Here is a 24,937-nt window from a genome sequence, read left to right as displayed (position 1 = left end):
TATTTGTTCATTTAATATTTAACAGTAACTTGTTTTGTATGCTGAATAATTGGAAATGATTTTTTTTTTTCAACAATTCAACTGATTCATGTCACATAGAAAGCATGCGAAAGACACGAAAACTAAGTATGTAGTACAATAGTATAATTCAATCAGAATTAGATGTAAGCATCAACTATTTTAAATAGTTGCTATAATCTCTGTAACGTAAACATACACATATTTTTCTTTTTTTTTTCTTTTCTTTTTTTTTTACTACCAATATGTGTAAATATATCTTTGCTTTGCTTAGTAGTTTTGTTTTTGCTTGGTTTGTTCTTCAGCTTACATTATACAAAAGTAAATACATATTGTTGCCCCATTTGCATCTAAAACATTTAGATAAGATTGAGCACATGATGAACGTAATTATTCGAACATGGCCATCGATGATGTTGGCACAACCTCCAGTAGCAATTGGAAAAACAGTGTCACCTTGTCTGCAAATAAATTAGCATTAGATGGGAATAGAATTTTGAAGTATTAGTATACTGTACTTACTCATAAAGCGTGGTGTCATTCCCAGTTTGACAAAAGGTACATAAAATATGAGTCCTGCAAATATGAACAGCAGTGCGTACAAATATTCGATGCGCGGTGTCTCAAAGATTGGCGCAGCAACGAGATACACAGATATAACCAAGACCACAACCGGAATGATAATTGGCACCTTGTATGGCCGTGGATAGTTGGGTTTGGTGTAGCGCATCACGATAAGAGCCAACATGGCGCCACCATAAAATATCCATGCAGTGAAACTGAAGAAATCAATCAACGAATCAATTGTGCCATGGAGAACCATTGCCGAAGCAATTAATGACTGCAAAAAAAAAGGGGAAAATCAACTTTATAGTACTCAAATAACATTATATCCATAATCAAGATGAATTCGAATGCTCACAATGAAACTAGTAGCTATGTAGAGTTAGATAAGCTATTTCATATGTCGATCTTAAGAATTGAATTAAAATGTGTTTAATTGCTTAGCAAATTTGTAATATTGAAATTTATATTTCATATATCTATGAGGGCATTTAAATAATATATGAATGTATTTCAGAAACACATTTGAATTATGATATGTAGTTATATTTTGGTACATTTATACCAAGAATGGTACATTTTTTGTGATACATTTTGTTTGAAATTGATTTCTATTGCTTGGCATATTTTGTACCGTCAACGGTACATTTCTCAAAACAACTTTGGTACAGCACAACTGTGTGTACATACAAATATCTATTGTGTTTTTTTTTGTCTTTTGCGTTCCATACGCATTGGTTTTCTCTCTCGATTTGCTGTATACGCAATGACAAGTGTGTGTGAGCGAGATGACTATCAATCCAACGTTCTTACACGGATTTAAAGTGAAATTCGTTGCGAGTTTCCTATGCTTAAAAACCTTTGAAAATCTCTAGTAGCGAGTGAAAATGATAAAAAAAAGAGTTTCTGTATCGAAATAGGTAGATTAAACTTACGTGGAATATGAGGCCTGGTGCTGGAGTTAAGCGACGCACATGTACGTAGGACAAAATATCCAATAAGTGACCCTCTCTGCTGGCCGCAAAACAGAGGCTGCAAAAGGAGTAGAATGCTTAGCAAAAGGATTTCATACAATATATGGATAATTCTCTGGAGGAATTTGTGACGTGTGATACTACTTACAGTGAAAAAAACATGAACTGAATCAACTTTTAAAATAAGTAATGATTATTCTTCTAGCTTTGGATTAGAGCTAAGATTAATTTGATGAACTTTTTCTGTTTTACGATAAAACTTATAAATTCGTTCATTTATTGGATTATCTTAAAATAGAAAGTTCATGAATATTCTTAGTTCTAATTAAAGTGCTAATTCAAGAGTTATAAGATTCATCTATACTCCAAATAAAAAATGTTTTGGCATATGTCTTTTTTCACTTAAGATAGTATCACCCGCAGACACCCGCCATATAATTACCCATACTTATAGTAAATCTAATCGAAAATGTAACGTACCGTCCAGCAGCAAAAAGTGTACCGTTAGCGCTGCCAAAGGTGCTGACTGTGACACTAAGTGGCATTAGCCAAGCAAGTGCACCCAAGATGCGATTGCCAAAGGTGACAGCGACCGCCTCGGACTCGATCATTTCCTGTTCGGACATGGCTGCCAGGTATGAGATATTGATCAGAGCATAGCAAAGGGTTACCAACGGTATACCAATAATTATCGAGCGCGGCAAATTCTTGCTGGGATTCTTAATCTCCTCGGTCACATAGTTGAGATTGTTCCAGCCATCGTAGGCCCAAAGGCCCGTATAAAATGCGGTCGCAATGGCGCCAATATTTGGCATCGGCCCATTAAATGCATTCGACAGATGCTGCGTGTTGCCCTGGAATAGCTTCCAAGCGCCGCCGCAAATCACAATAAGCACTGCCACAAGTTTGGCTGCCGTAAATACGTTTTGAACGGCCATGCCTAGATTAACGCTGTAGCAATTGACGAACAGAATCATCACTGGTGGAGAGAACAAATGAGAAGGAAAAACAAATGTTAATGCTCACATTTACTTATATGTATGTCGTCGGACAACGACAACATATTATCACATCGTGGCCACTGTATTTTTACACTGTCCCATTTTCAAAAAAGCAGAACGATTATATTTAGAACAAATCCAGTGGTTGTGTGAAAGTATGTGCCAGAGAAATCCGGTCATCATCATTTAGTCAATGGCTTACCGATCGCTACCAATGCAACCATTTTCACAACACCCCTCGGCGGATCACATTCCGTGACAAACGCCTCGACGGCGTATTGTGCAAACGAAAGGCATATTATAGCCATTTGAGATGGCTTCAATACCAATGTCGATACCCATGAGAAGAGGAATGCCGGTGCCGGTCCATAGGCGTCCATAAAGTAGGCCCATTCCGCCCCCGATGAGGTATTCATTGTACCAAGCTCAGCGTATGCCAAGGCGCCTAAATGCGAAAATTAAATAAACATTGTAATTAAATCATCATCATCAATACTAACGACTGTAGAGGTAAAACGTCAAAAGCTATGAGACTGCAATTATTAACCAAACAGTAAGGAAGGGTTTAAGTTCAAACTAGTTAAAATTATGAATTAACTAACTGATCGTAGTACAATTTACACAGTTAAGCTAAGACACAAACCCTAGCATGTATTTAAACCAGTGCTTATTACTTAACATACATCACTAATGCGATAACTAGACTGTAGAGGTTAAAAGACAAAGGCTATGAATTTGCAACATAGCTTGCGACATTTAACCGAACAATAAGGAAGGGTTTAAGCTCCTACCTTTTAAAATTATGACTAAAAAGGCAAATTACAGTACAGTTTACACTGTTAAGCTAAGATACAAACCCTAGCATGTATTTAAACCAGTGCTTATTACTTAACATACATCACTAATGCGATAACTAGACTGTAGAGGTTAAAAGACAAAGGCTATGAACTTGCAACATAGCTTGCGACATTTAACCGAACAATAAGGAAGGGTTTAAGCTCCTACCTTTTAAAATTATAAATAAAAAGGCAAATTACAGTACAGTTTACACTGTTAAGCTAAGATACAAACCCTAGCATGTATTTAAACCAGTGCTTATTACTTAACATACATCACTAATGCGATAACTAGACTGTAGAGGTTAAAAGACAAAGGCTATGAATTTGCAACATAGCTCGCGACATTTAACCGAACAATAAGGAAGGGTTTAAGCTCCTACCTTTTAAAATTATGACTAAAAAGGCAAATTACAATACAGTTTACACTGTTAAGCTAAGATACAAACCCTAACATGTATTTAAACTAGTGCTTATCCATCACTTAGGTAGATCATTAATTCAATACTTGTTTGTACTTACCCAATAGTGACAGTAGGCCACAGGCAAGCCAGATTATGAAGCTAACTCCAACGGAACCGGTGCGAATTAGCAAACCGGAGGGTGACACAAATATTCCAGACCCTAGAATAAAAATTAACAGTCATAATGATTTCATAATATGTATAAAAATATTAATAATAACAAATTAATACACTTTGTTTTTAATATACGGTCTACGCGGAATAAGGTAGAACTTTTATAAAAGTCTTTTTAGTGGATGACAACAGTCGTATACGTGATATCTATGCTATGAGATCCACTTTTAATATTTGACAATATTTTTTCTTTTGTAAAATACTACGATATTTAAGAATATAAATTTTTTGGTATGGTTCTTAGTTTGGTAAACAAATTCCAAAGCTGTAACATTTAAATGATTCGGATATTATAACATCTAAATACATTAAATGATAACAGTCAAAGAGGGCAACTGGCTGATATAAATTCGAATTCAATTTCGAATATAGTTACTTACCTATCATTGTTCCGACAATTAAAGCCACCCCACTGAAGAGGCCCAGCCTAAAATGAAAAAAAAAAATAGATAGAATTAAAGTAAGCGTCAAAGTAATTATTTCACAAGAAAGACTTTCTTGTAAGGATATCTTGCTTACCTTCTCTCGAGGTGAACAGTGTCGTTCTGCGTTGAGCCATTCCTCTCCAGCGGCTTCCGCATCCGCCCGGTCCCTGATGAGTCGGTCTCTGTCGCTTCGGGCCCTTCTGTTCCAAGAGACCCATTGGTGCACATTGTCCCTGTGCCGTTGCTCGTGGCTTTTGTTGGCACATTATGTCCTACATGAACGAATTACGGTACAAATCAACGAAGGCACACAAGTAGAAGCAGATTACAAATTTGCAAATTGAAAAACGCTCTTGATTAATAGCAGTATCGCTAGATGCCTTGACGTCACGCCTCTTAGACAAATGTTTTGCTTACATTCGGTACATTTTTAGTAAATTGAAACATTTTTCCCGCGTAGGTACATTTATAGCGTTTTGGGACATTTTTTTGCTGTCAATATATTAGTGGCAATATTGGGACATTTTATGTTCATTGCATTCTTTTTACCAAATAATATAAATGAATAATATTATTCTTATTAATAATACTGAATACAATAAATATTTGATTGGTAAATTGTTAATAAATGGGGACATTTTTTGTGTAGGTAGATTTCTAGCATTTTGGGACTTTTTTTTTGCTCGTCGATATATTAGTGGCAACATTGGGACATTTTATGTTCATTGAATTCGTTTTACCAATCAACAAAATTGATGAATAATTTTTATTATTAATACTGAATTTAATGCATATTTAATTGTTCAGTATATTTTTATCAAGAATCAAAGGAATTTTCCAAATAAAATTCATTTGATAACCGCGTGCTTTCATACAAAACCTCAGTCAAAAAAGAACGAAAATTCCACATGTTTGTATGTTCTTATCCAATTGAGGCACAATTCAGGATATTCAAAAAAAGCACTTTTATCTTGGGTACAAAGTTCGTTTTCAAAACTATTTTATAGCTTAAAAAATTTAAAATGTTCCCAGCTCGCAGCTTATTTAGTACCACTACCACACTAAATTTTTGCAGGCTGCGGAATTTAAAGAGAACAAAAACACCAAACAAATAAAAAAGAATGTTCTTTCAGCGAGCGGCACGTGCTCATTGACAGCATGGGAATATATGAAAATAACACAATCGGAAATACAAAAACACAAAAAAAAACAACAAACGAGTGATAGAGTTGCGGACGAATGTGCTCGACTTAAATATACCCGTTATTCGCTTTTACTGAGTGCAGAACAAGAGTAAGCACAATCTTTTTTTATTTTCGAATTGTACTTTCTGTATCACTAAGTTCCTTCCTGTTGGTAAACATTTCATACTTTTCGCGCTAAAAAAGAGTTGGCAGCACTGTGCGTAACCCTGCACAATATTTTCACCATTCGGCAAGCTTTTTACACAGCCGTTTCATTTCATTCATTGAATTGAATGGACCACCTTGTCCTTAGTTTTATGAACTTGTGGGTGTCAAAAAGAGGCGTGCCCCCGAAACAAAAAAAAAGTTCAAATAAATTTGATCTACTGCTTGATGGTGTACGTGACACGAGGCACAGGCCGATACAATCTGATACTGAGCGATAGCTGATGTCTGTTACACACATATGAATAAGTGTATGTAATATCCTATTTTGGTAATTTTCAATAGGCGCACGGCATCAAAACAGTATTGACATCAACACACTGTGCATTTATCGTGTTAATCAATTTAATAGATAAATAAAATTCGGCTACTACGTGGGTATTTTGTTTTTTTTTTTGTTTTTTGTTTTTTGCTCTTTAGTACACAGCGATACACTGAAATGTATTTGCGGCAGTCATGAGTGTACATACATACTCGACTAATGAATGAGAAGCATTAGAAAGCCAAAAACAACAATACGTTACGATACGATACGATACGATACGATACGGTACAAATTCATCCACCCACCTCTATTATCTGCTGAATTATTTTTGCATGCGTTTTTTTTTGCAAGCAAAATAGTTGTGATATTTTATCGCGCATGGCATGGACGGATAATAAATAGCCAAAATTATTTCGCCGTGAATTTCAGCTCCCAGCGAAGAACGATACCGAACGAAAGCGAATCTCAAAATATATAAAAATAAGCCAAGGAAAGGCGCGTGCTGAACGGGCGATTTACCGCTGGCAACTGTTTAAACAGTCAACCTCAACCAAATACCGTTGAGCAATGAATTTCGCCTCGCCTTCGCTTCGCTTCGGGCGGCGCCCGAAGATGAGCCGAAGTGCCAAACGCCGGGATGCTGTGCTCTCGTTCTCGGTCTGTTAGCAGCTCGCGATTTAACTCTCCCGGCTGTCGGTTGTCGGCTGTTTTCCTCTTATACATACATTCGAGTGAAATACGCCACGAAACAGAGATTCATTCGCTAATATATTCAATTTTTGTTGGTCAGCAGCAGCAGCGGCATCGGAATCAGCATCAGCATTAGAGATATGTTTGTAATATTCTTCAGCACATCTTGCGCCGTCTGCCGTCTGTCTTCGTTTGCCATTTGTCTTTGCAACTGGCCATTGAATTATATATGTTATACACATCCGAATCCGAATCGTAGAGAAATATGTTGCAGCCCATACACCTACATAGCACAACATACATACACACACACACACCTACATATATTCAACGAAACGAAGGTGAATTAAATGTTCGGCAAATACATGTGTAGATACAAACACATATACTTCGTCGTCTATAGTCTATTTATATAAAAAAAGGAGGGACTTTGTGCGTTAACAAATATCAGAATTTCAAATTTTTGTTGGTCGTCTTGTATTCTGCTCTCCTGCCTTTAACGTTAGAGTTTCCATCATCTCATCCCACACACCTCACGCATACGAATCAAACTTTCAATACGGCTCTCCTGTAGTGCACTTGAGAGCGCTTAGTTAGGGCCACACTTGTTTATTGTAGTATTTTATGGTACATGGTACAGATATGCTATGCCAAGCCTCTTATTTGCGAGTACTACTCGACTCCTAAACGATTAACACGAATGCTACACTAAAACAATTTGGGACAAGCAACGGCGACGGCAACGAAAAGATACATTTGTGTATCCTACGGTATGAGAATGCATACGTTCTTCTATCCACGTAGACTTATGTATTTCTATATAAATAACTCGCACACTTATGTACATAAATACTTAGAAAGCATATGTAAATAAGTTTAAATATTAGTTTATCGCGCAAAATAATCAAAAATAAACTGTCTCCTATTATTCTTTCCCATTAGTCTGATGTTTGTGTGTCATCAAAGTCACGCGGTTTGCGAATAAACTGGGCTAACACCTTGATATCGTATTAAACGAACTGCTTTTTAACGTATTTTCGATAATATCAAACCGAATAGGATCACTTTACTATCATGATTGTCCTCAGATTTTCGATTTGATTTGGATTTCTAACGAAATTTATATATTTTTATTGACGATCAAGAATTTGTAAATATATTGAATTATAGAGCTGTTACTTGTCAGGCTTCACCTTACGAATTATTATTATTATTATTTTCTTTATATTTTGTTGAGAAAAGTCTACGTACCAACGGATGGAGGAAAACTTGAATTTGTTGAAAACTTCATATGGTCGAGGATCTCTTCACATTGCCTGTTATTGTCATTTGACTTTGATTATATTTTGAATGTTTTCTTTTTTTATTATGAATTCGCTTTGACTCCACACAATAAACAGTATTATGCATTCTCAATTCGACTCGTATTTATGAGTGCACAATCTCTCCCAATCTCTATGCAATTTCAAATGGCGAATTCGCGAACGTTTGAAATCACACATCAGTTAAAAAAAAAAAAAATGTCGCTTCAAGTTGCCCACTGAACGGGTTTTCCGTTAATTGCTTAAACAAATTAATAATCGCAAAAAAAAAAGAAAAAGAAAAAAAAAGAGAAATACTCCAATCGTGCTAAGTAACATTTTGGGGCATTTTGCAGTTTTAATTTCAGAAATTTATTTCTCTATTTGGTATTTATTGTCTTTTTAAATAGACGTCAAGTCAAATAATTTGAAATTATCATTTAGAAAATAAAATTGCGATTCCTATGGAAGGTTTAGGACAAATGGAAAAAAGCATTCCACAAACCGACATTCACTTGGAATGATCTTTATCGTGTCAATTGCCGATGAAAGTGATATATATTGTTTAAAGGGTCCGAAGAGCGAACTTTAATTGTATTGCATGTTACATTTTCATATATGTATATGGATGGCTTTATTGATTTTCCCTATACACTCGCATGCAGGGTATACAAACAAACAAACACTACGGAGACAAGCAAATAATAAAAATTCAAAAAGAAAACAAACAAAATTAGATATCGGAGAGCAGCGTGTTCATGGTGTCTTCTCTCTCTCCCTCTCCTTCCATCTCTCTCTTCCACTCACTCTCTTCCTCCCTTCCATTCCATGCCGATGCCGATGCCGATGCCGATGCCGAGGCTGATGCCGATGTCGACGCCGCCAGTCGCTGAATGCTATGACTGTGACTGTGTGGCTGTGGCTCGTGTCAACATCGGCGTCGCGTCGCTTCTATCGACATCGACTTTAACGACGCGAAAATGACGTCTTCGCCGCTATTGACTAATAATCACGCGCTGTCTTCGGCTATTTTTCGACGAGTGTAAAATGAATTTTGACAAAAAAGAAAGAGCTCAGTAAATTATGTTATTATTTTTCAGTGATACATACATATCTTTGTACTATATATTTCGGGAGACTCAAATCTTATTGCAATGTTTACAAAACGCAAAAAAGTTTATTGCCGAAAATGTTTACACTACAAAGATTTAGTACGTAAGAATCTTAGGAAAGGATCTTCGTATCAGCAAATTAGGTATGTGAACACTTTGCTCGGATAACGCGTATGGCTTAAACACACAGGACAATCTGTTAGAGCTAGAAGGCTCACATTTTTACATTTAATAGCTGTAAGGATCCAATTACAATTTAATGGTCTTTTTCCAACATCCATTTGGTTGCGGGTGAAATCCGGTTTTTATGAATACTGTTAGCCCATAACTGCTATATTAATATAATTTCGTTGCTTGCGCATTAAAGTTCTCTCAATACTTCACACGATTAACATTTTTATACCCGCTACCCTTAAGGTAGAAGGGTATTATAACTTTGTGGCGGTAGGAAATGTATGTAAAATGTATAAAGTATATATATTCTTGATCAGCGTCAACAGCGGAGACGATCTAGCCATGTCCGTCTGTCTGTCTGTCCGTCTGTATGAAACACTGGATCTCACAGACTATAAGAGATAGTGCTTTGCCCCTGCAAATCAACAAAAATCGAATAACAAGCTAGAGTCTCCAATTTTGGTACAATAATAACTACATATAATAATTGTGATTCCTTGATTTGGTTGCGATCATATAAAAATTGTCCAAGTTATTAAAGAAATACTTTTTTCTGGGCAAAAATACCTACTTACTAGGGCTCTTAGTTGCTTTGACTGACAATCTGGTATATTGTGCCGCCCATGGTATATTTTGAATGTGGTACTATATCGATATATCCAATATACCATTTTATATACTTTTAGTATTTTTGTAGTTTATTTATTTTGAATAATTTATAATATAGCGGGTATCTTACAGTCGAGCACACTCGACTGTACATTGCTTACTTGTTTAATTTTTCAACTGTAATTCACTTGAAAGAAAGATAATGATTTAGTACCGAGGGAAAGCGATCAATTATTTAATCCTATACATCATTATTAGATGCTTTGTGTTTATGATATAATAATGCAATTAATATTGTCATTAAACATCAAGAAATGTGTTTAAGGGGAATTTTAAGTTATCGTAAATTTTGTTAATGAAATATTTTTCTAAAATTTAACTTTTTGTGCATTAAATTGATTTGAAGTTGTAGTTTTAAATATTCAATAGTGGTTACATAATAACGCTCTGATCAATGTTATCCACAACTTGCATTCACCCAGCGTTAAAATACCTTTTTTACCACTTTCACAATAGGGTAGAAAAAATAAATATTTTCAAACTTTTGCGGCCGCTTGTACACACACACACACACAGGCACATACTCATACTCACATACTGGCATATTTGTATTCGTATTCGTGCGTGGCGATGTCTGTCTTTAATTTGCTCGTCGCATGGCTATTGAATGTTGAAATATTCGTTCATTAATTGAAATGTATCGTTTTTCGTTTATTTATCTATTGCTTTGCACAATTAATAAAAACATCGTTTAAGGCACGAGATATTTGCACAGAACTTAAAGTTAACGCTGATGAAATTGTTAATAACGTGCATTCTATACATGTGAATAATATGTGTACATACAAATATTTAATACTAATCAAAAGATTTCCCATAAGAAGTCTAATATTTCACCTTTAGAGTATAGACATCGCATATCTAAGAACATGCTTTGGATATAGTATATAGAAGATTATCTCGTGAATACCAACAAAAGTTCTTAGCTTAGTGAATTACCTCCTTTCCGAAAAGTATTCCATAGCTCGTCCTTTAAATTTAGGCAATTTGGCAAAGATAATCACGAATATACAAAGTACTATCTTAAAAAAAAGAAGAATAATTTACTAAATCGAAATGAAAACAACATTTAGCCAATTGCTCGAATATAATAGAATTGTTTATTGAATAGCATTATAAATAAACCGCACAGAAATCAGATCTAATTAAAATGAAATATTTTTGTTTACTACTGTTGAGTGGAGAGTACATAAATTGTTCCGACTTTCGTCTCCATAAGCATTTCTTTATTCCTCAGCTTGTTGTTTCGATCTAACTGGCTTTCCATTTATCATAATAGAGTCGATTCCTCTTACGATTTTCTTTAGGGGTCTCCATCATATTCTAGCAGCATCTGAAACAAGTTGAAAATAAATTAATTTAAAAGAATAAACTTACCTTTGATTATTTGCTCATTTTTCGTTTCATGTTAACAATATTCTCGACAAGCGCTCGAAATTGGACGATAATCAGTATAGTAAACATACATACATCATATCAAAATACTTAAAAACTAGTTTGCAACTCAAAAATATTATATCTTGCTTCTTAACAACCCATTTAAATTTATCATCTGATAATAATATGATCATCATCATTTCGATCTGGTTTAGTTCTCGATTTTCTAAAGTCATTTTAACTAAGTTTTGACAATTAAATGTTTTAAAAAGTCTCGTTGTCTTCAAAGCCAGTTGACAATGAATTAAGCTAGGCGCATGAGTATTTCGTGAAAATTTATTGCATTTTCCAAAGATGTCAATCAAAAAGCAAATATCTCTATTTAGATTGTCTTGAAAGGAGTTCGAAAGAACTGTCATCTGTTTTTATTTGGTTGATTTCGCGTCGTGTTTTAATTTAACTCAATTGATTTTTATCTGACTCGTGACGAGCAAACTTCACATCGACGTCGATAGAGCCCCTCTCTGCCGTTCCCTCTAATTGGTGATGATGACGCTAATGATCATCCATAAAAATTATACTATAGATATAAATTCATTTGCGGCGATAGAAATTTATGGTGCAGAGCAAGTGCAAAATGAAATTGAATACTCGTAAGTAAGTTCACAGCACTCAGAAACAGAAACAGAGACAGATACAGAGACGATCGACAACAGAATATACGAAGGGTGTCTTGAAGTCAGAAGCTAATAAACTAGCTGAACTCTTTCTATTACTTATAATTATCGAATGATTATGATGATAATCTTCCGTACATCACTTTATTTCCCATCATATCAAGCAGAAGCTAAAGAGTTGACCAATTTTATCAAGTTGAATTCTTAAAACAATCTTCAATAAACTATCTGCCAATATTTTCTTGGCAATTTCACCAGGAAATGTACTATACTATATGTAGCATGTAGAATCGGATTCCATAAAGTATATGAATTCTTGATCAGCGTCTTTCTGTATGAACACGTATGTAGATCTCAGAGACTATTAAAGATAGAGTTATTATTTTTATCGACATCACGTCGAGATCAAGTTAGTTTCAAAATTTTGCTACGCCCACTTCCGCCCCCGAAAAATTGAAACAAGCAAAAAATCTACAGTCGAGTGTGCTCGACTATGACATACCCGTTACCCAATTTGGATGTAACCAACACAGTGCGATATTATTCATAAAATATAATGCAAAAATACAAAAATATACCGTAAAAAATAAAATATATTAATGAAATACAGCTGTATAGCAAAAAACACCTACGTCAATCTGTTTCTTTTACTGATAATCTGGTATATTTTGTACATTATTTAACATTTTTAATGTAGTACAATATCGATATACCAAATATAGGCTTCGGTATATTTTAGAATTTGTAGTACATATTTGGTATATTTCAAGGATAATAATAGTGATATACCAAATATATGCTTCGGTATATTTTAGTATTTTTGTAGTATATATTTGGTATATTTTAAGGATATCAATATTGATATACCAAATATATGCTTCGGTATATCTAAGAATATCAATATTGATTTACCAAATATATGCTTCGGTATATTTTAGTATTTTTGTAGTATATATTTGGTATATTTTAGGGATATCAATATTGATATACCAAATATATGCTTCGGTATATTTAAGGATATCAATATTGATATACCAAATATATGCGTCGGTATATTTAAGGATATCAATATTGATATACCAAATATATGCTTCGGTATATTTTAGTATTTTTGTAGTATATATTTGGTATATTTGTAAACGACGGTATCATTCTTACTGCTTCTATATAGTGATTGCCGGTTTTGTAACCATGCACCCAAAACTATAAAATACCATTAATAGAATTCGCTCGATTAATGTGTCCAAAAGTGGTTGGAGGTCAATCGAACTTTTATTTTTAAATGGGTTTTAAATGTACATTCGATGGACACTGTCTATCGACTGAATTTGGGTTTCTTTTATCGAAATATATATGTATATATGGAAACAGAATGCCGGCAATTTTAATGCAATAGCGGTGTGAGAAATGAGCACCTGCTGTTCCCAGACATATAAAATTTATAAAAGGTTATTTTCAAATCGTAAAAATCGTATCACCTGGCAATACCCATTTCAAGAATCAATAAAACCTGGCCACTCATTGATATATGCACACATGTATCAAATAGTACATTTCAAAGTGCATATTGAACTGAATTTGACTTGTTTACACATTAAATTCTTGCCCAAATCACACAGAGCAATTTCATGAAATGATGTTGGAAAATCTTACTTTGTTGCTGGCTTACGTCATAGAGGGCAAACTATTGAAAAATTCAACCAACCTCCTCTCTCGTACTCATCCATTTGAGAACTGTGCGTTGGTAGTTCAGCGCTCAGCACGTGCGTATGCGAATATGTCCACACGTCTTTACAAGGCGACTCAGCTGAATAGGTCCATCAAATTTAGCTTACGTTATTATTATATGCATACTAATTAATATGCACTCTATATGTACCATTATTTTGTTTTATGGCTCAGTGCGATATGATAGATCTTTATTAGTTGTAATATTCGTAATGATAAGTAGACGTTAGTCAACAAAGTTTCGTCACTTAAATTAAAGACAGACAACCGTTATGGATCTGAATATAATATAACTTAAGTGGAACAGAATTCGCATTTCAAATATATTTTTTCGAAATGAAGTTCTCGTATAAAGGGATTAAATCTAAATCTGAATTTGTTAAATTAAATAATATTGTTGAATTAATATAATAAATAATATCGTTAGTTGGGTCTTTCCATTCATGCTGAACCTATTCTATTGAGCAGCGGTGTACGAACGAACAAAACAATGCTGTTAAATGTACATCTTACTACAAAAGTTTTCGCTTAACGCATGCGCTCAATTAGGTGACCTTGGAAGGACATCGGCCACAAGTTTCGGCAAAGCGAATGCGTATTACGAATATGCTTGAGTCTGCTTTATCCAAAAACATTCTTATGCACTTATTATGCCTGCCAGAACCTGCCACAAGGATATTTCGAAAATTCCCTTGCACTAAGTCGACCGATTCTACCGAATAGACTATGAGTCGCTCTCAATTGCGTAATTTCTCAGAATTTCTTCGGCTTCTCTGTATAGAATGCTCTAGACTTCGATGAAATTCGTATTATTTGTTTTTCTTGTGTTTTTAGGTTACATTTATATTTAAGTTTAAAATTTACACATCCCTTTCACCGGTTCAGTTTGACTTCTGAATATTTAATATTTTCCAATGAGGTTATCTCCCTTGTAAACAAGAGCAATGTCATTCAACTTTTTATTCACTTTGGTACGATATAAATATATAATTTAATTAAGTACTTAAAATACCCAAAATAGGCAGCGGAGACGCGAACCAAAGCCGCGCTTTGAACCACGAGTTTTCAAACCACAAACCTAACATTGTGATGGCAATGCCCTAAATGAAAATGTGCAGGGCAAGTTAATAGTTTTGCATGCTGAGCAAAGATAATGAAAGTTTTGCAATTGTCGCTTACGCTTACGCTTACGTTATCATCATCGGTTAGCGTTCGATAACCGCATAATTTGTGTGGTCTACCACACCTTAACCTTTAAGCCGCATTATGATACTCGTAACGTCGTACTAAGATGTATTGCTAGTATTTGTAAATACTCGTAAACTTAGCTAAGTAAGTACCAGACGAATAAGTTGCAAGTCTACAACTTGTGGCTGAGTCATATCGACTTACTATAGTAATAAGATACGTTTCCCTATTGTATGCAATCTCTCGCTCACAAATAAGCTGGAATCAAATTCAAGCAACAAATGCCAGCGTATTCCATAAAGTGTAAAAGTTAACAAGGGTAATCAAAAACTAATCAATTTAAATTTAAAAATATATAGCATTCTTTATGCCAGTTTGCCAACGGAAAAAAGGCTTTTCAATTTAAGAATAATTAAGAATTGCTTACGATTATAGTGAGCCGAAAGAAAGTTTCATTTCCGACAAATTGCAGACTGCAGATAACTGCGGCTCAAATCTGTACGATAAAATAGGAATTTACCCCATGATAAGAGCACAGTTCAATAGCATTTTGTATATTGAATCATTGCTATTGTCACACATGCCCCAAATTTGTTGATGGTGATACGATTGATTTTCAAATATAAATATGTAGTTCATTTCATATTTTGTATCAATGATGGTTTCTATGGCAGCTCAATGCTAAGCCCTTCAAAATATCATATGTGTACTTACACTTAGTTCAGTGTGCCGCATTCTCATGCTGGTTGGGAAAACAAATAAGTTCAATATGACCATAGCAACTGAACTACAAAATTGTTTCTTGAATAACTTGAATGTTTATGTTCAATCTTAATGGATATTTAAAGGTAGAAAGTATACATACTATACAATATTTGTACACAAAGTGTTATTTATGAGCCTAAGCTCAATGTGATTGTTATTTTGAAGAGATAAATTTTGCTTAACATTTCACTTTGTTATCTATAGACTTTTGAAGTATTTTATAGCTAATAATTTACGATACACCTTATATTATCTATTGTGCAACTATGAAGTCAATTTGCTTATTTCTGACTAATACGAAAAATAATTGTTAGCCTTGTCAACAGGGCAAAATGTAACCGCTAATTGGCCCATAAAAATGTTAGTACACACACATCACATACACAAAGCTCACATGCGAAATACTTGTATATCTATGTATGTATTGCTTATATACTATTAGAACTCTAGAGCAAACTTATTGAATGAAATAGGTGATGAAATTCATAATGATAATATGAAATACTTATTGAATTCGAATTCAACTGATAGTTGACGCAAACATGAGACATGAAACATCATGAAATGCGACTGCGAATCTCTTCGGAATGTTCATGTTGGTCATGCGAATCGGTCTGCAGAAGCATTTACCACATGGGCGCCGGCCCGGCCGGTTACAACTGCACTGAGCTTAGAATAACATTGTGTGTCGCTGGAACAGCTGTTTCACATTCATACACACACACACACACTCACGCACATACAGACACACGCATTTCAGTTCACGCATGCGCCTAATTAACACTACAACTTTTCTGTATTCACACGAGTTTCTCTGTTAGCGGGACATGAAGTGTGTGTTATTGAATTTGCTCAGGAAATAACTGAACACGAGAATGCAATAACAGACCGATTGCAATGCGCTGTTTATATTTATTAGTTTATTTTTTTTTTTTTTTACCAGCACAGCTGTTATTAACACCACTTTATTAGCTGTTGCTTGCAATTGTTTCATTCAATTATTTTACATTCAACAAATTCGACAATGTCATTGGCAAAACATTAATTAAATGCATATGTTCGCTTATATGGCATGACAGTAGTTTAACCCTGTCGAGAATGGCGAAAGCTTGACGACATTTTTCCCTTAATTGTTGTGTGGTTGCTCGACTCCACTCACCATCGGTATAAATATGATTTGTGTTGCTTGGTTGGACATGCTGATACATGACTTATTGCAGTGTCCCAAAGTCGTCACTTTCATGTCACTTCAAACACTACAAGAGAATGAAAGCACCCACGACAGGCTCTGACTATTTATACATACGACAAAACACAGAGACGCTGTGAACGGAACCTAACCGCGTTGCTGTCGCTGCTGCTTTCACCGTCTATCGCCTTGTCGCTGTGTTATCGATTACACCCTCCGACACTAATTATTACATTCGTTCGTTGGTCACATTGCAATTGCTCTACTGTTGCATGCACATTTTCGTTTGCAGCTCATCGCCATCGCCATCGCAAGTGCCAAGACTTTTGCTCATTTCAAATACTTGCGCAAAGGGGTCATCGAAAAAAGTTGTTGACAATTTGTTACATTCATCGCAACAGAACTGGATTTTCCACTAGAAACATTAATCCTTTAACAAAATGCTGTTTTCAGAGGACATTTAGTTCCTTTTGCTGGTTTACGTGTAAAGTATTTTAAATCAAATGTGATATTTTGTTTTTAAGTTCTTAGTTACTTTACACTATCCAGGTTAGCAAATTCGTTTTAATTGGTAATCGCTTTCTTATCTTACTTTTTTGTAACCGCCACATTTAAAAAATATTTCGTTAAGGCAAGGTAAATTATTTTCAATTATAAACCTATTCTTACGGTAATTAAATTCTTGGTATTAAAAGCTAACGGTTACCGTTGTAGATATTTAAATAAAGGCAAAGTTCAAATTACGATCAAATGAATGAATGAATGAGTAAAACAGGTGTGTCACATACGGCAAATTATCTATTAATGTTATCAGTTATCGAACGCTTAGTCTAATATTTACTCAAGTTATCTTAAGCATAGTTATGCAGACAAGCTAGAAATGGGAAATTTTCTTTGCTTATGAATAATATGGATCATCCGAAGTATAAGATTTATTCGTGTTTTTTTTTTGTTGATTTTCTATAGTTATCACCTTTCTGCAGTCCTATACAACTATGTGGAAAACAGTTGAGTAACAGTTGAGTACACTGCGCGTATACTTAATGTGCGCGTATACTTAATTTTTGGTCAACTAAGAAAAAACTTCTGCTTCTTAGGCTATGTTGCGTATACTTGATATCACAATGGGAATTGCTTTCTAATTTTGCTAACAACTCTCCTGTTGTAAAATAACTTGTTTAGAATCTGATCATTATTTGCATATCAAAATGAAATTCAAATTAAAAACAAGTCAGAAAGCTACTGTCGAGTGTCTCCGATTGGGAATTACCTGCTACTTATTGTGAATAAAACCAATACACTGCGGTATTAATTTTAATATATACCACATTAATATACTACAAAAATACTAAAATATACCAAAGGTTATATTAGGTATATTGTTATAGTCCTACATTCAAAATATAACATGGAGTCCAAAATAAACCAGATTGGCAGCCAAAGAAACCAAAACCCTTAATAAGTCGGCGTTTTTGCCCATACAAAAGTATTTCATAAATAACCTCAACCATTTTTGTCTGATTGCAACCAAATTTCCAGGAATCAAAAATACTATAATTGTTATTCTCTCTACCAAAAAAATTACGCATGTTATTTGATTTTTGTTATTGCGGAAATGGGTGTGGCAAAAAAATTTAAACAAATTTGATCTGCGGGCAAACATAAGAAAATTATATCTCTATATATTGTAGTCGTTGAGATCTATGTGCTTATTAGTATGAACGGATAGACAGACATACTATACCTATATCGTCTCGGCTGTTGAAACTAATCAAGAATATATACAAGTACTTTATAGGATCGGAGATGACGCCTTCTGCCTATTATATTCATTTTCTGCAGGCACAAAGCATCATTACTTCCCTATGGGTAATACCTCTCTTCCCTATGGGTAGCAGATATTAATAATACTCATGCTGAAAAAGTCGAACAAAGAAATGATCTATGTCTTATGTAGTATGTGTTTTCAATATGTATACTGAACCAAACGGAAGCTATGCCTACGTTTTTTTTTTGTTGTGTTATGTTTAAAATAATGTTAATAAACAAATGTTTGCAACCCACTCATTGCGAATTCCAATTGAACTGAATTTATGGGAATTGTAGGTACTTGAAGTTTCAATATATTTACGTTTTCAAGTTTACCAATAGTGCAAATGGCAGTTCGTCAATGACTTTTATTAATTTGTTAATAATATTTCACTTCCAGAGTTGTGTGGTTCATTTTTTTAAGCAACCTTAGAGTACCAAAGATAGAATATATAATGTATATTAAGCATACTACATATAATATTTGCGACGTAGTGCTGTGAAGTTTGTCCTTGATTAGCCTAATAGACCAGTTCTCAACTTAGTAAGGTTGCTTACTTCTAAGCCCCAATAATAATGGGGACACGTGACAGATCGCTGGCATTTGTTGGACAGGTTTTGCCTTGCTTTTGTCATACGTCAGTCTTTGCAAAGTTCTGTGATCCATGCATTAACCATATTCTTATTATCTCCAGGAATGTATCCATCGCAGTGCTTTGTATAATTTTACCATCGTTTTCTGAAGTTAATAGTAGCAAATTAAGTGTATCCAAAGCACTTTCTCTTGAATCACTTTTAAGTTTATCATCCAAGCATCAACATCACAGATAATAATAATAATAGTAATTGTCCAAAAGTGGTCTGCAAATCAAAAGTTCTCTCGATAGTTTCGATTTACGAAAATAATACAAATTGTAGGTTTTGTTAAAAGCTAATATCATGTTGAACCATATTTAATTTATAATGATACATTCACATAGACATACATATATATTTATATATACCATATAACACCCTACATTTGTCTAGCACAGGTTGTATTTCAAACATTGACCGCATTCTGAAGTGCAGTCTTGTCATCAACAATAATGTTCGCCGCCGTTGTGGATGGGTTAGAGCTAAGCAATTGCTTAGTTGATGAACTCGATGAGTAGCTATCACTGGAACTGCGCGTGGACGCTGAATTTCCGCTAACCGGGCTGTCCAACATATCTGCAAAATAAAACAAAGGTTTACAGTTAAAATGTGGTAAGAATTATACAATTTTCATTATTGTTTTCCTTTTCTAGTATTTCTTGAATAGTTCACCACATCTTTTATTTTATCCATGTCGCATTAAAAGTGGATTAAACAATGTGTTCAAAAATTGACTCGGATTTTTTTCACATCATAAAGGAATAAGCGTATTGCCACGTTACTAATAACTGGATTAATTATTTGTGATTTGATTACCTGGAAGTGAACTGACATTATTGATCTTTAAGTCAACAACGCCGCCGCAAGTACTGTTTGCGGGTCCCACAATGTTACCCACTGAAGTGGATTTTTTGTGCAGATTCTGGATCTTTTTCACAGTGCTGCTGTATCCACCGCCGATTCCAATTGAGCTGGACATGTTGGTGTCGGATGACATCGTCTCATGACGACTTCCGGAATCTCCGCCCTTTGTCCGCTCGCTCTGACACAATGGGCTCAATATATTGTTTTGTGTGTCATCGGGTGTATAATAATCCGACTCCTCGGCACTCAAGTTGGCTGCCAATAGGCCAGCAGGCTCTGTGGATGGCTTTTCACAGTCGGCCAGATCGCCGGTATGCTTAATTCGCTTTAGGGAGGAGTCACTTTTACGGGAGAGAGAATCATGGCCAGCAATGTCTTCTCCAGCTGCATCAATATTTGGACTTCCTCCGTCCACCACATCATCATCGTCATCGTCATCATGAATACCCAAACTGGCTACCACTTGTTTCAGTGACTTGCATGATGTATTTTTGCTTCGGCTACCTGGCGAAAGCAGGGGTGACAGCTTCTCATTTTCGCTGTCTTCATCGTCGACGACATCGTGGTTGCTACCAGATTGATTGTGCTTCTGGTACTTTAGCCCATTGTGGCGCTCATTAATGATGTGCACCTCCTGTATGTTTGGGGAGCAAGTGAGTGTCGGCGTTGACGTTGCCTTTGACGATGACGTTAAAGAAGGCGTCGACTTCTTGGGATCGCTTTCAATTTCCACCACAGATACTGTTGATGTTCCACCGCTCGTTTGCGTTGTGAGTGTACTCATCTCGTTCGTTGTGGTGCAAGTTGATGCATTCTTTTTAATCTTTGATCGCCGTTGGCTACTCGACTTGACTGGTGATGTGGCCTTAACGTTGTCGCCGCTGGTCATCGTTGAGGCAGCCACCGTTGAGCTGTCCATGATGTCATGATCAACGCTTCTATTGTACAACAAAATAAGGCACATGAACACAAGAAATATTTAGTAAATTCAATGTGGAATTAAATTGCAATCTAAAAGAATTGTTATAGACAACCTAAAACTTCATCTTAATTATCACATTTACTATAAAGACTAATTTCTTCTACATTCTAAATTGACCTTGATAAATTGGAGGTAATTATCATTATTTTGTTCGTCTACTCACATGCCTCTTGGCATTAAAATGCAGATAAGTGAAATGTCTACAATTGGTTCGTGTCTGCGATAAGTACTGGTTAAAATACATGCTGGGGGTTGTGTCTTAGCTTTAACTTAGCGATGAAAACCTACTGAAACGTATACTTTTTAATTGGAAGTCTTTCTTAATGCACGATCGATTCTTGTAAATTATAAATGTGATATTTATACCTGGCACGCGTCACTTGTGGCGGTCCATTAAGAGCTTCAATCAGCGAGACCGGAATAAATCCAGGTGGAATGTCAATGGGCGTCGATTCACCACCACCGCCAGCAACTGAGGTTGGCGTATTCTGATGATGAACCATGTGCGAACTGCTGCTGCTGATGCCCTTCTGCACGGCTCGTATTTGGAGCAGCGCACGGAATGGTGCCCGACAAATGGGGCAATTGTTGGCTTGGTAACGAAGCGAATCGGCGCACGAATTACACAGACAGAGATGGCGACATGGCAGTATAAGAGTGTCGCGAGTCTCGCTCATGCAGATGACACACTCGCTGCCATGGTCATCGATCTCTTCGTCTAAGGGCGATTTGTTCACCGCCTTATTCTCGATGCCATAAATCTCTTGCAGAAGATAGCAGAGGCCATCGACAAAGATCTTTTGTTTGAGTGCACGCAACACATAAGTCGTCGTCTCTGGATGATGATCAATCACACAAATGGTTGTGTGCGACTGACGACACTCCTCGTTGCCCTCCTCGACCACACAGTGTATAGCAACCGGATACTGTTCGCGTCCAGCATTGTAGACCAGATCATCCTCTGGTATCAGCTGTGGATTGAAGACGTGGCTCGGCTGCGAGAAGCATTGATTGATGCCCTTGTCATAATGATACGTTTCCGATGTGAAGGACGTGAGCAGACCCTCGCGTTGAGTCAATGTAACTCCACTGAGACTCACATCCTCGGTGCAAAAATAATGAATGGTGATAGCGCATTTTGCATCCGAATCGAACGTAAATTCAATATTGTAGCAAGAAGAGCTTGGCGAACCGATAATCTCAGTGTCTGTTGCCGTTGTCATGTTACATATCACATTGCCATCGACTTGAGTGTGATTGCTGCTGCTTTCACTCAATTCTCTTGTTTTCGCTTTGTTCTCTGTGGCAGCATCGACGACATCAGTTTGCTTTTTGTTTTTATTATCGTTTGGCACACGCACAAAACGCACAGATTCCTTGCGTATGTTGACAAGACTTTTCAACGTTTTCGTCGGCTCATTGGCCTGTGGCGGCGGATAGGGAAACGCTGTGGGGCGATTGCCCAGAAAATTGAGGTCGGCATTTTCGCCAAACAAATATGATTCGGGCTGGGGCGTGTCGAAGCGTTCGCCTCCCATTATAAAATGGGTGCTAAAGAAATTTCCCAATTCGTGGTGGATATTTGTAGGCATGATTGGTGGAATGGTCTGCTTCCTCGACAGCTGCATTTTGCCTGCTCACAAAGTTGCCCATTTATTTGATGGTTTGTTCGCTTGTAATTCCTGTTTTGCTGATTGCGATACTGTGTTGTCTTTTCTTTCGCTAACAATTATAACATTCACGCACATATTTCTTCTATGTGTATGTATTTGTGTCAAAAACAGAGACGGCACCAATAATATCGATAGCAACGATGTTTCCATCTCGCAATCGTTAAATCCCATGCGATATATCGATTGACAGACTGATATATTCCCTTCATTTCTATTTTATTTTTATGCATAATCGAAAATCTCAACCATTATACAGTTCAATTGTTTAAAACACATTATTTTGAGAGAGGTTTTCTACTTTAATGAGTATAAAAAAAAAAAATAAATTAAATTCTTCATAAATATTAAAACTGTTTTTTTGCCATAGTCCTTATAGGGGGTTATAAATAATAATCCTATAATTAGGTAATTCACATATTTCAAGATTGTTTGCCCATCTGCCTTACCTTACCGAACAGAATTAATTTAAAAATTAATGTGATTCAAAAAAGATTTATTAATGAAATTAATATATTTACTTTTTATATAATATGCTAGTTTGCAAAATTATATAAATTTAAAAAAAAAAAAATTGTATTTTAAAATAGTTTTTCACTTCTATAGTCAATAATTTGCACTGCGATTCCACTGTTCGCTCAGGCTGTTTCAATTCCAAGTTGTTTCAAACACTTTATATTCGATAGCAGTGTCTCTAAAACTTAAAAATTGTCGATAGCAATGAAAATGGAAACATGTCCAGTTACAAACTATCAAACAAAACGTTTAGAAAGCTCACTGAAATGCTAGTTAATTCAAACTCTTTAAATAGTATACATTTTTAAAGGCACTAATTAAATATGAATTAAAGTTCACAACAAATGTTTGAAGGGGATAAAATGTTTTACACAATGAATATTTTATTTCCATCGAAATTTTTATTATGATATTTACACTAATGATAAATAAGTTTTGGATTCAAAATTCAAGCTAGCTCTTATGAAAGAAATTTTGTATTTTCTAATTTTTTGTATGCTAATGCTGCCCCAGAAAATTTGTTAATAGCTTATTGCGTTGCACAAATATGCGGTCTTTATTTACATTCAATAAGACATTTTCAATTCGCACATTAATTTGTGATTACATTTAACTTTATTATATTGCATGTTAAAGTGTGTTCTATAGCTATCAACCAAATAATATGAAATCCTAGTTGAGGGAATGAAATTAAGATAACCTTTCTTAGATATTGATGGAACATTTTGAGAAAATTTGGCACGGCACGATTTTACATACCATTGTAAATGGAAGATCGTAGATGAGCCTTAATTTTGTGGATTGATAAGTTTCCAAAGTCATTTGATACAGAAATTATTAAGTCTAAAAATTTGAATGATTGACAATATTGGCTAAGAAAACACATCCATCTGCAAGTTTGTAGATACAATTTTTTGGTTGAGCAGCTTGTTTTTATTTGTAATTTATAGTGGCCAGATAATAGTGAAAAATTTAATGTACATACATCCATAATAATGTACATATTTTTTTTTATATTTTGTACTTTTTTTGCTTAACTACATAAGTTGCAGTTTGTCTACTACTTTTAATCGAAAATATAAAATGTGTCTTTCGAAATTTCCTGAAAATTTATTAAATTTTTAGCATGTGTGTTTTGCATTTGGCACGTGCTGGAATTGCACTTAAAGTCATTTCGTTCTTTGCAATGTTATGTGAATTTTTGCGCTTGCCCTTTTGTTTCTATTCACATTTAATTCAAGCAGCAATCACTTTTAGTTTTCGAAATCGATAAGTTTGCAACGATGATTAGACGGGTAAACAGCGATAAATTCTTTCAATTGTTAATATCGATCATAGATATTCATAAGTATGTATACATATACTATACGTTATAGATTTGAAGATCATTCTACAGTTAGTTGTAAAATTCAAATATCAATTGGAATTTATTTGCTGTATATACCAGAAGTAGGAGTTGT

At 35.1% G+C, this 24,937-nt stretch overlaps 2 protein-coding genes across 4 annotated transcripts; both read right to left on the bottom strand.

Moving 5' to 3' along the window:
* Positions 1 to 222: 222 nt before the first annotated feature.
* LOC132795354 (b(0,+)-type amino acid transporter 1) lies at positions 223 to 17,140 on the bottom strand. Of its 3 annotated transcripts, none has more exons than XM_060806020.1 (9): positions 16,971 to 17,123; positions 4,551 to 4,728; positions 4,412 to 4,458; positions 3,916 to 4,017; positions 2,760 to 3,002; positions 2,037 to 2,535; positions 1,518 to 1,614; positions 541 to 859; positions 223 to 479 (listed from the first exon to the last, which is right to left on the bottom strand). In XM_060806020.1, exons 1-9 carry the CDS (start codon positions 17,017 to 17,019, stop codon positions 409 to 411), a joined length of 1,605 nt encoding a protein of 534 aa, XP_060662003.1. In that variant the 5' UTR covers positions 17,020 to 17,123; the 3' UTR covers positions 223 to 408. The 3 variants fall into 3 exon arrangements, with proteins under 3 accessions (XP_060662003.1, XP_060662004.1, XP_060662006.1); XM_060806021.1 differs by lacking the exon at positions 16,971 to 17,123 and adding an exon at positions 8,072 to 8,156; XM_060806023.1 differs by lacking the exons at positions 223 to 479; positions 541 to 859 and adding an exon at positions 1,127 to 1,453 and having other exon boundaries at positions 16,971 to 17,140.
* A 2,587-nt stretch (positions 17,141 to 19,727) lies between these two features.
* LOC132797020 (E3 ubiquitin-protein ligase MGRN1) lies at positions 19,728 to 23,069 on the bottom strand. The gene is given in 4 exon segments (XM_060808435.1): positions 19,728 to 20,021; positions 20,262 to 21,247; positions 21,658 to 22,859; positions 22,861 to 23,069. Coding segments are annotated over 4 exon segments (2,442 nt in total). The 5' UTR covers positions 22,945 to 23,069; the 3' UTR covers positions 19,728 to 19,851.
* Positions 23,070 to 24,937: the final 1,868 nt, after the last annotated feature.

Source organism: Drosophila nasuta, chromosome X (assembly GCF_023558535.2).
Source record: "Drosophila nasuta strain 15112-1781.00 chromosome X, ASM2355853v1, whole genome shotgun sequence".
Taxonomy (NCBI): Eukaryota; Metazoa; Arthropoda; class Insecta; order Diptera; family Drosophilidae; genus Drosophila; species Drosophila nasuta.
This window is presented reverse-complemented; position numbering and strand designations above follow the sequence as displayed.